The sequence below is a fragment of the Oryzias latipes genome, chromosome 1, assembly GCF_053564925.1.
Source record: "Oryzias latipes strain Hd-rR chromosome 1, Olatipes_Hd-rR_3.1".
Lineage (NCBI taxonomy): Eukaryota > Metazoa > Chordata > Actinopteri > Beloniformes > Adrianichthyidae > Oryzias > Oryzias latipes.
This window is the reverse complement of record NC_136237.1, coordinates 39,271,006-39,284,229: the sequence shown is the minus strand read 5'-3', so window position 1 is coordinate 39,284,229 and position 13,224 is coordinate 39,271,006. Positions and strand designations below refer to the sequence as shown.

Here is a 13,224-nt window from a genome sequence, read left to right as displayed (position 1 = left end):
CAGCGGAGGAGCCGCCACCAGAGTGAATGAGACTGTGACTGCAAAGCACTCTGGGTCTTAAAGCTAAGTTTGAAAACACAGTGTACAGCATTTTGCCCATACCATCACACTTCCTCTGCCAAGACGTAGGATGTAACAATTAGCAGCTTTTGCCTCTTCTCCACACTTTGAGCGTCTGATCCTAGTGCTGTTTGCAAAATCTGGACAATAAAGTTTTCCTGATGCAAAACTCGAGCCTCCTCTTCCTCCTGTCAAAAGTTTCAATCACAGCTGTGAAAGCTCAGATCCTTTTTGTTTAAAACCATCCGTCAACGGTTTATCACCATTCTCTCATAATGAGGAAGCTAAAAGTTATGAAGTTGATCAAATAAAGTCTGACATAAGCAAGAAATGTAGAAAAAATAATTATTTGATCATTTCTGAGATTAGTATAATCTCTTCTTAATATTCTAATTGTAACCATTTTGTGTAAAAAGGTGCTTTTTTAAACATAAATAAGAACTATGGCCTAAAAAGATTTTAAAATAACACATTAAGACATTTTATTCTGTGGTAGATATTTAAAATGACGATCATTTTTGGCGGTTAAAAAAAGCACTCCAGAGACATTTGATGTTTTTTGGTTTATTGGACTCGTTGCTCATGAACCACCGTCAGCAGAGCCGTCTGCAGTCACAGAGACCAACATGATTGTTTTCATTTCTACTTCTTCAAGTATTTTTTTCCCCTCCAGATCTAAAATGTTAAAACTCAAAGCATCGGGGTAGGATGTGTGCTGACTGCAGGGGGGGGGGTGGCCAGGTCCGGTTCTGGTGCACGACAAAAAGCAAAGCCGGGGGGGGGGGCACACACAGAGGGGTGTCCACACTTTGATCCCCCTCTTGAGGCCAAGGCAGAGAGGAAAACTCCAGAAATTAAAAATATAACTTAAAAAGAAGACAAACAATCATAATAAAACGGCTAAAAGAGGCAAAGCTGCAGCCCTGAAGAAGAGGCACGCTGTTGGTGATGCTGCACATGCAGAGGGAAAAAAACTAAATCCAAACAGAAAAAGGAAAAGGACACCGAGGTCAACAATGATGAATCTGAGTGTAAGGAAGCTCTCCAGATACCTGAGTGCTGAAACTAAAGCAGCAGCTCCCAATCCCAACAGAAGACTGCTGGGGAGTTCCCAAAACCAGACCTGGAAACCAGTTCAAGCATTTCTTTTTCCAGTCAGACAGGAGCACATGGAGTCGGACCGCTGCCCCCTGCTGTTCTGACCGTGACAGTGCAGCGCATCGTATTGCTGTGGCGGCGCAGGCCTTCGACCGGACGCTGCAGCGCTCTTATTGCTTCGCAGGCTGAACAGGCGAGCCGTCCACGGCGAGCTCTCATTAGGACCGCCCCCCTGCGGGTGATGGGAAGAGTCCCGGCGGGGGAGGGGAATCTGTTTGGCACACTGAGGTGTGGAAGGCCAGCGCAGGACCAGGAGTGAACCTGCCGGGTCCGTTACAGTCTGTGTGTGTGTGTGTGTGTGTGTGTGTGTGGGGGGGGGGGGGGGGGGGGTGTCCTGTACCAGCTTTGTCAGTGTCTCCCCCCTCCTCTGGAACAGGAAGCTAGTGATGCTGGGGATGAGGAGGTTCTTCTGCAGGTACCGGCTCTTTTAAAATAGAACATCTCTTCTTCTTCTGTAATGTACACACTTCCCTCAGCACAGCCAAGTCTACAATCATTAGCTTCATTATAGGACTATGAAGGATCAAGGACAATAGAATAATACAATATATATATGTACACATAGAGTTGTTTCTGACAGCAGCCCCTCTACAACATAAACGGCGTATTTACAGGGAAAAAAGGTCATTTACATCCCGGCGCTCCAGGCTCAAGTTAAGTGTGTTGGTGGGGGTGTGTGGGGGTGGGTGTGTGTGGGGGGTGGTGGTGCTGGTGTGTTATCTCAGCCTCTTCTCCGCTGAATAGATGGACATGTAGTAGTCGTTGCTTCCAACGGCCAAGTGAGGCTGAAAGGAGGAGGGGAAAAAAGAAGAAAAAGATCAGAGCAGCAGAAGGAAATCCAGAGATCGTTTCTCACAGGGATTTTCCCAGACAGGCGGAGTCAGTCACGGAGCTCGCCAGCAGCTTTTAAGGGGCGCCAAAACCAGGAAACTAAAACTTCAAGAGCAAAACAGGATTCTCCATCCGTAAAAAGGTATCGTACTTGTAATAAGGGATTTGTAGGAAATGTTTCATAACTGCCGAAAAAAATAGTCTGTCGGTAAAACGGCATTGTGTGTGAGAAACGGCAAATGGGCAGACGAGAGCGCAGACGAGAGCGCAGACTAGTCCGCAGACGAGAGCGCGCTTTGATCTCCAATGACCAAACCCAAGTGACCTGTACAATTCATTTGCTTCTCAATGAATCAACCAATCAGCAGCTTTTCACTGTCATTCATGACCAAAAAACAATAACAAAAGTTTCCTTATTCACGAAGGGGACGAGACAAACTAGCGTAAGATACAATCAGAATTTCCTGAAACTAATAGCTTAATTTTTTAGTAGCAATGTGGTGATTATATTGATACGTTAATTGCCATATTTCCAGTGTCTTCCACCATTTCCTCTCGTCTCCTTTGTGTAGAATAAAGAAACTTTGTTGTTGTTGTTGTCGGGTGCTGTGTCTTTTTGGAGGTCCCTTGGAAGGAGCAGCTGCATCCTAAAGGGAGCACAGGTGCATCTTGCAGTTCCCTGGAGATGGCCTGAAGGAAAATGGAACGTACCACTGTGGTGTGTGTGGAAAGCATATTGTGAAGTCTTTGTAAGGATAATGTAAGTTAGACGCACTTATATCGTCCAGGTGATGCTGTGGTAAGACGCCCTTAAGCCACACTCTAAAACCTACCGGTTTAACAGCACTAACCAGCTCTTAGTGCAGTCTGCAGGATTTTAGACGGGGTTTAATAAATGAAATATTCTGTACAACCTGCCTGCTCTTACTGGTATTGTAGAAGTGTTTGATATGACCTGTCACTCACCGCCGTAGAAAAAAAACACGCATGAACATTTTCATTCTTCGGGCTCAGCGAGCGGTCTATCAAGTTTGCCAATTTTTTGCCCACAGACAGCCCGTTTCCACCCCTTAAGGGCAGTTGTGAGGAAGAAATAACTCACACTGAGCATGAAGACAAAAAGGAGAACATTTTAGGCACGATGGCTCCAACCGTGACTCACAAGTGGTTAAAACCATTTCAAACAAGAGTTAAATATCGCCTGTGGGAGGATTAATCCGCCTGTGTGTTCTTCAGGATGTGGGAGGGGCCTGACAGACTTAAGAACAACCTGTTCATGCCAGTCTCTGAATGCTCTCCATGTACGCAGAAAAAGGTGGTAGTTGTGTCGCTTTAAAGTTTGTTTTATGTTTTTAGTTGCTGGTCCGGAAAGCGGCACAACTGCAGAAACTGAAATCTGTTTGGAGGAAAAGACGACAGCAGTTTCTGACGCTGATGGAGAAGGTTTGACATCTGTACTTACCCAGTATGGGTGGAAGGCTAAACAGCTGATGGCGCCGATCCTTTGCCCCATGAAGCCGTCGTAGTACTTGATGTTGCTGATGACGTCACCGTTAGAGTTGTAGACGGCTATGAACTGGTTCATCGACCCGCTGAGGGGGCGAGAGGGAGGCATGAGGAGGCGGGATTCTCTGAAGGAGGCGCGTCGGTTGGTGCGTCTGCACAAGAACTCACCAGGCGAAGAGGTTGGCCTGCGGGTGGATGTCCAGCGCCGTCAGTCCCTTCACGGTCTGCAGCACATTGATGGAATCCGGCGTCCGCGGCTCAAAGAAGCGAACGTCTCCGTTAACGCTGACGGGGGGAGGGGGGGCACCGTGGTCAGAACCGGCAGAACGTACACCCGTGTTGGCGAGGAGCGAGCGTACCTGACGCTGATGATGTTGCCGTCCGCCTCCTTCTGCAGATGAGCTTTGACCACCCAGGCGCCGTGCTCCCTGTACGTCATCACGCGACTGCCAATCACAGACCACAACCAAGACCGTCTGAGCGGTTTTACATTTTTCTATACCTCAAAGAACTATAAATCTAGAACTAATTCAACAATACTTTGCAGGTTTCACCTATCGTCGGTTAATTTTTAGAACGTAACTATGGCAATAAGAGTTTTTAAAAAAAACGTACAGTTTAAAAATAAACTAGAAATGTCACTTTAAAAAAAATCTGCTTCCGTTAGATTTTTGCCTTAATTATTTTTGATTCTTTCATTATTTGCTACATCTATGATCTGTATGTTTACAAATCTGAATCAACAGGTAATGATTCTAAAAAGGAAAATGATTTTTTGCATGAAAAAAACAACAACACATAAATGTATATGAAGGTGATGAAGCTACAGTTGGTGCAAAATGAGCATTAAATTATTATTAATATCCTGCATCTTTTTATAGATATAATATCCTATTTGAAAAAATCAATACATATTTAAATAAAAAAACTTCAAAACTACCATTTTTTATGGTTTTATATATTTTATTTAAATCACTTAAGGCTTTTTAAATAATAATTTAAAAGTTGGTTAAATTTGATCTGAACTGAATTAGATTTGAAAAAATTTGAAATAGAATGAGTTTTTGCTGTAGTGTTAGAGTTTCCTGCATTCCAAATTATTATTTTACAAATACAACATATTTATTAAATTTAAATCAAAACCTTTTTTTTTTAAACTTTGATCAATTAGTTAAAAAATAAAATAATTTCCTGCCTGCAGTTTATTTTCATTCTCAGTTTAAATACTTACACGTATTTTTGTTTACCTCAAAGGATGAAAAAAGACTTTTATTTTCTGAACCTTTACAGTTTTCTTCAGGAAACTTGCTTCAACTTCAAGCCTTTAAAGGTGAATTAAAAAAAAAAAAAACTAATGCAAAGTAAGAGTCCGACTATTTTAACGTAATGATGTAATACAGAATAGTAACCACAGGGTGGCAGCAGAACATCAGAACTGAAGTAAAGAAAAGCCTCAAATGAAGCTGTTAAGTGAGAAAAATGACAGTTTTTATAATGTAAGAGGGTTTTTTTTGAGCTGGCAGGATCTGAATCCTCACATGATAAAAATTGAGTAAAATATCAAAGATTTCTCTCTTTGTAAAGCAGAAATCAATAGTTGTTCAGGAAGTCTTGAGATAGAACGTGTATCCGTGAAGTCATAACAATAAGAAAGAAATAGTTTAAGAGCTTGAATGCCAGTTTTACCACTCATTTGGACCCATCCTGCGGTCGAAGACGCGCACAGACCCGTCGCCCAGGCCTGCCACGACGAGCGAGCGATGGGAGTCGCAGGACAGGCTGGTCACGCAGCTGTCGGCACCGGTGGGGATGTCCTGGGACGCAGAAGCACAGAAAGGCTCGGGTAGCGGTTTGATCAGGTACAGAGATTTCCCATCAAACCTCCTCTGAAGTCATCCATCACGTGCAACTCATTTGAAGCTGAACTCTGCGTCGACACGCAGCCACAGGCGAGTCGGGGCCATTTGCACCTGTATTAAGTCCATCCATCATGACAGTGATTAGCAAAGCGCGGCCCATGAACGCGCTAAAGAAGGGAAAAGCACACTAACTGCCTGGAAACCAGCAGCAGAGCTCGCTCGGTGTACTCATTAAGTTTTAATGCGTTGGAAAACAGCTCAGACTTCAGATTTCAGCTGCAGTTCGGAAACTTTTGCACAAACTGGTAGCTAAACTGGACTTTTAACGCTTTTCTAATTGGATTCATGATGGATTTGAATAAAAAGAATGCAAAGATTGTGTTTCTTCATTATAGATTATAGTAATAATTAAACTCTATGTCCTATTAGTGATCCAACTCAGATGAGAAGTTAAACATTTGACTCTGTGGGGTCTTAGAGATCATTTTTTTTTAATGTGTTTAATGTTAAATGAAGTAAACTTTGTAGCACAAAGTTTGCTAAAGGCTAATTCTTTACATTTAATCCTTTCCTACACCTAAACATTCAAAATTAAACCTTAAAGCAATTAAACTGCAAATTTTTGATAACTATGTCTTTGTTGCAACAAAGGTGTAAATCCTAAAAACCAATAAAAACATTTTTACTATGCATGTGATTTATACCTTTTCAGTTTAAAGTTTAGAAAAACATCCTTTTTTTGTAACTAATGTCAAATTCCCTCCAATAAACACTTTAGTTGATATTTCACTGGAATTCAGGGTAATATATATTTTAAAAAAAACAAAACATTTTTCTGAGTAAAAAACAACTTTGTTCGTATTTCTAGTCAATCTCACTTTGAGAATTTCAAGCAAAAGAGGCAAAATTATAGGAAACATTCAGGAACATCAACTGTATAAAACAGACAAAAAAAAAAAACAGCTGGACTTAAGGCCTTCGTCAAACTCCTCATCTTTCCAGATCTGTTCTTTGGTTTTGGTTCTTTACAGGGTTATGTATATTATTTTAAGTGGAAAGTGGAAAATTTATATTTCTTTGTGTTCTCTGGTTCAAAGGGATCAGAAAGATTGGATCATGGAGGAGCTCCAAGTACCTGAACCTTCATTTCTCTGTCTGTGTCCCAGATCCTGATGATTCGGACGTCTCCGGAGGTCATGAGGAGGCCGGTCTCCTGCTCCCAGTCCACGACCATCCCAGCTCCTGCGGAGCAGCCCAGCGGTCAAAAAGCAGAAAACAGGAGGGGAAAACGCGGCACGGTTGCTCGGCCGCCATCATCGCGGCAACAGAAGGAAGCGATAACGTGAAAAGCATGAAATATTAGAGAGCTGAGATCTAATTTGTTCACAGTATGTGAGGTGCTGTTTCAATTTGTTATTTTGGAGCATTAAATTGAATTGAAAATGGACTTTCAGGAGGACAGCTGTTGAACGCGCGGCAGCATGTGTTCCTGCCTCCAAACGAGGCCCACACAATCTGCTGGAGGTTTCAGGCGACTCCTGCTGCCAAATTTAGCAAGTCAAATTAAAGAGAGGCGGAGCCGCGTCTTGCACCAACGCATAACTGACAAAACGCAGAGAGGAACAATATGAAATCAACAAAATAACACAATAATAACGTGAAAAGAAATAAAAACCGAGAGCTCTCAGGAGCAAAATAAGTGGATTTAAGCGATTTATTGCATTACATGTCAGCCTTGGTTACAAAGACTGAGCTTTCTCATAAAAACTGTGGATTTGGGGGCAGAAGCTTCACGCAGACGGGGGCACGGCGCAGCGTTTGGCGTGCATCCTGCCGAAGCCACCGGTGGGAGATGCACACGCCGACCCTGGATCTGAGCCGTTCAGCGTTTCAGCTGTGATGAGCCATACGGCCCTCGCGTGAGAAGGCGAGGGGGCGGCAGGAGCCAAGTGAGCAAAGACCCGAGACGCCCCCGGCAAAAGGAGGCTTCGTCACGGCCTGGTCACGCAGCGCGGCGGCCGCACATGCCACTGCACCCTTCCCATGATTCATGGCACCGTGGACGGTGGGGGGTGTGTGTTTTCCAGCGCCATAACTACCGTTTCACATCTTTGCATCATCGCTAGAAGCGCTGCACACTTCTTTCTTCTCTTCTGTCAGTGTTCATTCCCTCACGCTGGTTCAAATCCTTAGCTGCCTTGCTAATCGACACAAAATCATACAACTCTACGGCGCAACACAAAGAGCTCCATCCAGAAAATACAAACGAAAGGAATAAAAACGAAAAGATATGAACGCTTTAACACATTTCACCGATTTTCCACACTTCTCTTCTTAAAACAAGAGCGAGCTGTCTGACATTCTGATGGTTTTTCATGACTGCACCCGATACATTATTCAGACGTTGAGAAAAGGAGGTGTGTGATGCATTCAGTGGCTCATGCAGCAAATGAAAGGTTTTTTAGGGCGCTGGATCTATTCAAAAAGTCTGAAATGTGTAACAGAACCGTCAAGATGTGATGGGAGGAGCACACGTGCCCTCTTTCTTCATCTACGTGGAACAGATGATCTCACTAGTCCATGACACGCAAAACTTCATCCAAATTCTAGAAATGTCGAATAAAACCACCATTTCGCAATTACACTGTTTCCATTAAATCCCAATTATGCAAATAAAAACACACCAGTTCAAGAACATGGCGATGGATGTGAACAACTAGCGCTCATCTTCATCTATCAAAGGAGATGACGGCGTCTTATTCAGGCTATGGAGCGGCTACGGATGAAGGGATTCTGGGAAATGGCGGTTAGTGATTTTACAGAGGAGCTGAATTAGCGCTCTTGCCTCACAGCAAGAAGGCCCCCCGGTTCAAGACCCGGCTGGGGGACCTGATCCAGAACACCTATGGGGAACCTTTCTGTGTGGAGTTTGCATGTTCTGTCCGTGCATGCGTGGGTTTTCTCCGGCTTCCTCCCACCGCCCCAAAACATGCTTCATAGGTTAATCGGTTACTTTAAATAGTCCCTGGGTGTGAATGTGAGTGCGCATGGGATGGGTGTGTGACATGACTCATTTAATTTTTGTATCCATTGCAGTTTTGGTCAAATTTGATCAAAAGAAAACAACCTACAAGCGCTAAAACATTTTTTCGATAAAGGCGAGGAAATGTGGTGTTGGCAAATTTATCATCGCAAATCCAAATTGATCAATTTTATAGTCAATAGAAACACAACTTTTGAAGCGAAACTGTGAGTTTATGACTGAGGTTCATGGAGCTGAGGGTTCTGCACAGAATGTTCAAAGATAGAAAGAAAGTTTACTCGCCCTAAAATCTTCAGTGCCAGATTGTGAAGAGCATCTTTTTCAAAGGATGGGAACAAAAATACTTTCTATGAATCAAATATTTGCCCATTTAATCTCGTTAACTATTTTGCATCATCTTTAGTTTATCTAAACATCATCTGATCAACATCTGTGTTCCTAAAATGAACTCATTTCCCAATCTCAATTTCATTTTTTTTACTTTCCGCTTGGCGGGTTTTTGGAGCGGCACAGGAAAATATGGAATGAAAACAACCAAAGACCTGCAGCCCCATCAGAAAATCCTGTCGGCTCAAAACCCAGAAAACAACAATTTGGAAGGTGACCACAAACACCAGATGGAGGACCACGAGCTGCAGCGCTGAGAGGAGCACACGGTGTGGGAAGGTAAACACTACATGTCTCGTTAAAGACCCACTCCAATGAAAATGCTGATTTTAAGATGTTCTTGTGGCATTTTTCTGATGGAAGACAAATATAAAGAAAACAAAGCTCAAAGTGGCATTTCTGAGTATTTCTTTATTCAATTTTGATTCAGGAGCAGACGAAATAAATGCCGTCAGAAAAATATTTTATTTGTGACATAGAAAAGCAACGGGGAGATCAAAGAGGGGCGGGGTTGCCCTGTGCCAATGTTCCCACCTAGAACTTAGAGGTGAATTTCTAATGAACTACTGCCATTTTCAGAAACTACGGTATTTTTCAGAGTATAAGTTGCGTTTCGTTTTTACAGTTCTGTCAGGGGTGTGACTTATACTCAGGATAGACTTGTGTGTGATTTTTTTAAAAAACATAAATAGGCTTATATGTTTATTTTCACACTAAAGCCGCTAGAGGGCGCTGTAGGTGTGTGTGTGTGTGTGTGTGTGTATCAATATTTGCTACTGACAGCAACACAGCAGTAGAAGTGCCATCCAGAAGTTTCCCCCTGAACATTATTATTTTGTTTTATTTATTTTTCCTTCCTTGGACAAATGCAGGACAGCAAGTCATCAAACTGGGTTCCAGAGACACTAAGGAACTGCTGGAAATGCAGCTCCTGCACTACAAGGTAAAAGATTACCTTTAAAAAACAAACATATTTGATATATATGTTTTTTCCCTCTTTATTATTAGTTTTCGGTTCCTGCGACTTATACTTCGGTGCGACTTATACTCAGGAAAATACGGTATTTCCTAGGAAACTACAGGCTTTTTGATTTTAGTTAAAACAGGATCATCTTCATTAAAAGACAACTGTGAGCGCTTCAAAATTGATCAAAAGATGACCGGATTGGGTCCACAACAGAGCATTTTCACCAGCCTCTGTTTCTCTAGTTCACACACCTTTCCTTCACGCCAGCAAACACGTGCACCGCGCCGCCACGTGCTCCCATTAGGAGTCGTGATGGTTTTTTCTGAGCCACATGTGTCAGAGCCTCAGACTATTCAGCTCCAGCCTGACGTCAGATGCAGGAAAACCATCTCACTGATGGAAGAGGCAGTCCCTCTGAGCTGATGGTGAATCAGAGCTGCTACTTTCTAGTAAAGCAGGTAAACTTCACCTCCTTTGCAGCAGAGGATGACAGGATGTGACATGAATTTAAACTCAACAGCAGTCCACGCACGGCTTTTGTCTAGAGATACGGCATAATTCGTCACAAATGCATCATTTCTGGCTCTACGACAGACATAGAAACATTGTTAATAACCTTTATAGCGGCAACGATTTATATTCTCTAAACCCTTTCTGTCAAAGAAAACATTTAGAATTTATGATGAACGTTTGACTCTTAAACATGACAGTGGAAAGGTCAGGTTTTCTTATTTTTCTGTGGATTTGGATGACAGTGAAGTCATAAAAAACCTTCTATCACAGTAAACCTTAAATGAATCAGGTCTCAATCTGGTCTATCAGCTCTGAGGTTTTTGATTTCCTTTAAACATCACACAAACGGGAATGTCGTTCCTCCAAACTGAACAGGGAGAAAGCTTCAGATGAATTTACAACAAAGCAGGACAATCCCAACAGAGAGACGCAGTTGTGTTAGATAATCCTTCCTTATTTATGGGACGATGTAAACAGAATGCTCAATTCTTGCATGAGTGATTTTTACCCACAGAAAGGATCAGAGTTTGTGTTCTTTTTTTGCTGCCAAAAGTCGGTAACTCTCCCAGCGACGGGTGAGGACGTTCTTCTTTGTCCCTGTTTTAACTCTGTTTGTTAATTTTGGGCAGCAATTAACAGCAATCAAAAATCTACAAAAAAAAAGAATAAAAAGACAGAAAAAAAAACGACCAAACAAAAACAGCAGCCTAATTTTAAGAACCTTATGGGTTCTAAGGGGGTTAAAGACAAACCTATCTGGAGCCAGGAAAGTTCATAAAGTACCCACTAGGGGGCTTCCTACTCAAGCAAATTGGTACAAAACCCTAAAACAACTTAAACGAAGATTTTTTTTAAAGCTTTTTTTCCCCCAGATCAAATTTAAAATCTGCTGCCTTCGTTTGATGTGCTGCACCTTTTAGTTCCGCTCACGTCATCTTTTGATTTATTTTCAAAGCGTTCCCAGTGGTCTCTTCATGATGCATTAAAAACCTGTGTTGTTTTCTAGGGCATAGTTTCTGCAGAGCGGCAGGAGTTCATCAGGAATTCACCTCCAAGTTGTCTATGGAGCTGAGTAAGCCCGCCCACACTTCCAGTCATCCAACCCCATCACAACTCCAACATACCATTACCGGTTCAACAGAAATGGTGAGCAATGTCGTAGCTATCCAGCCGTTCAGTTTTGATCCAGATTCCAGCTTAGACGAGGAAAACAAAGACGTTCATGGAACTGTTTGTCTACAAGGGGATGCATCGGAATGGAGCGGCGCGGCGAGCTTGTGGCCCCGCCCAACATATTTTCTACATCACAGATCGTCTGCTCCTGATTCACAACAATTTGAATAAAGAAGATACACAGAAATGCAATTTTAATCTCAAAATTCTTTATATCTGTCCTCCATCATGTGAAAAATGCCACAAGAACACTTTAAAAACACAATTTTTATCAGAGTGGGTCTTCAACTTTGACGGTGTTGTGCAGATAAGGTTGTTGTGTGTTGCCGAGTCAGATCAGAATCTCTCACTGCAGCGCACATGCTGCCTCAAAACAGTAAACTCCCCGATGAACTGTTGGACTCCAGACGTACGAGTCATTTAAAGATCAGATAGAAATGTCTGGGTAAATGAAATAAGAAATGAACAAGCACGAATTATGGCCAACCCCCTCCCCGACACAACAGGTCAACGCTTTAATAAAAAGAATCAACTCCCTTCCTTCTGTCTTCATCACGTCCATCACTTCAGAACCCAAACACCGGGCATCGGGGTATCTTCCAAACCCTGCTAAAGACGGGAGTTTCAGGTTTGATACGGACATGTGAAGGAGCAGCTGCAGAAGGAGCAGCTGCAGAAGGAGCCAGGAAAACCTCTCCTCAGCTGTAAATCTTTAAGGTTTTAATTTTCTCCTCCTTGTTGAGATTCAACGCTCTCTGCCCCAATAACAAAATGTTAGCAGATGGCTTTTCTGCTCGCAGAATGTCAACATTTTAACACCATTAGGATCTCATTGTTGTTCCAGCACAATCACTAATTTGTGATTCATTCATCTTCTCCTTTGCAAGAACATATTAGCTTGACTCTCCTCTGACAGCTCCCTCTGCATTCTAATTCTGCACCATTATCCCCAGCGATGGCCTCCTATCCCACAGAGTGCAGCTCATTAAAGCGGCTTCTTCTCTCCTTCAGCCTTTCATGAATGGCAATAAACCTTCTCTGCTACTCCAGAGAATTTAATGCTTCGAACAGAAGAAGACTCCTTCCAGTGGAAGCGCTCTGGCTGACACTTTGCTTTCCGTTTGGAGCTCAGCTAACATTGGGAGGAGGAAAACACTTTGACCTAAAGCAACATTTCTAACTTCAGTTTTTTTCTCAATAATCTTAATTAGCGAGAGTCAAGAAGATCCCAAACTTGCGAAACTTTAACTACGGCAGTTTTCACACGAAGCAAGAACTTCAGGTGTGACAATTGACTGTAAATGAGAACTGGACTGAGTGACTCCTCCCCTTTCGTATCCCAAACAGAGAGCCAAAATTTCATAGGTTGTGTCCACATTCCTTCACTGCTGACTACATAGTGATCTATATAGTGCGTTCCCCATTTTGTAGTGCTGTCCAAATGCAATATTCCAAAATTGAGTGCCCTGGTAATTTCCCAGAAGCATGGATACCAACCCGTGTGCATCGATGCTCACTAGACTGGCGTATATAGACCTCAATGCATTGGGTTTGAACAATTCTTGCAAACATTTCTTATTTAAATGTACTTTTTTTATTCAAATCATGAACGTTTTCATCATCAGAACACAGTGGATTCATAAATAGTCTTTATAAAATGTTCATAGTAATTAGTTTTTTATTTTGTGAAATTTGTGACGCCATAGTTGCCATTAAAAACAGAAAAA

General features: G+C 42.4%; 1 protein-coding gene and 1 long non-coding RNA gene across 10 annotated transcripts in view; one reads left to right on the top strand and one right to left on the bottom strand.

Moving 5' to 3' along the window:
• Window positions 1–608: 608 nt before the first annotated feature.
• The window catches only part of rptor (regulatory associated protein of MTOR, complex 1), a 176,673-nt gene continuing 164,057 nt past the window's right edge, over window positions 609–13,224 (bottom strand). For all 9 annotated transcript variants that reach the window (XM_023954642.2, XM_078947150.1, XM_078947151.1 and 6 more), the window contains 6 exons: window positions 6,550–6,656; window positions 5,242–5,369; window positions 3,915–4,001; window positions 3,724–3,840; window positions 3,512–3,641; window positions 609–2,003 (listed from right to left, as the gene is read on the bottom strand). In XM_023954642.2, coding sequence (XP_023810410.1) covers window positions 1,935–2,003; window positions 3,512–3,641; window positions 3,724–3,840; window positions 3,915–4,001; window positions 5,242–5,369; window positions 6,550–6,656 — 638 coding nt within the window. In that variant the 3' untranslated portion in view covers window positions 609–1,934. The remainder of the gene's footprint in view (window positions 2,004–3,511; window positions 3,642–3,723; window positions 3,841–3,914; window positions 4,002–5,241; window positions 5,370–6,549; window positions 6,657–13,224) is intronic.
• On the top strand, window positions 8,996–11,468 carry LOC110016366 (uncharacterized). Its single transcript, XR_002291650.2, has 3 exons — window positions 8,996–9,123; window positions 9,717–9,787; window positions 11,331–11,468. It is a non-coding gene; the product is annotated as an uncharacterized LOC110016366 (long non-coding RNA).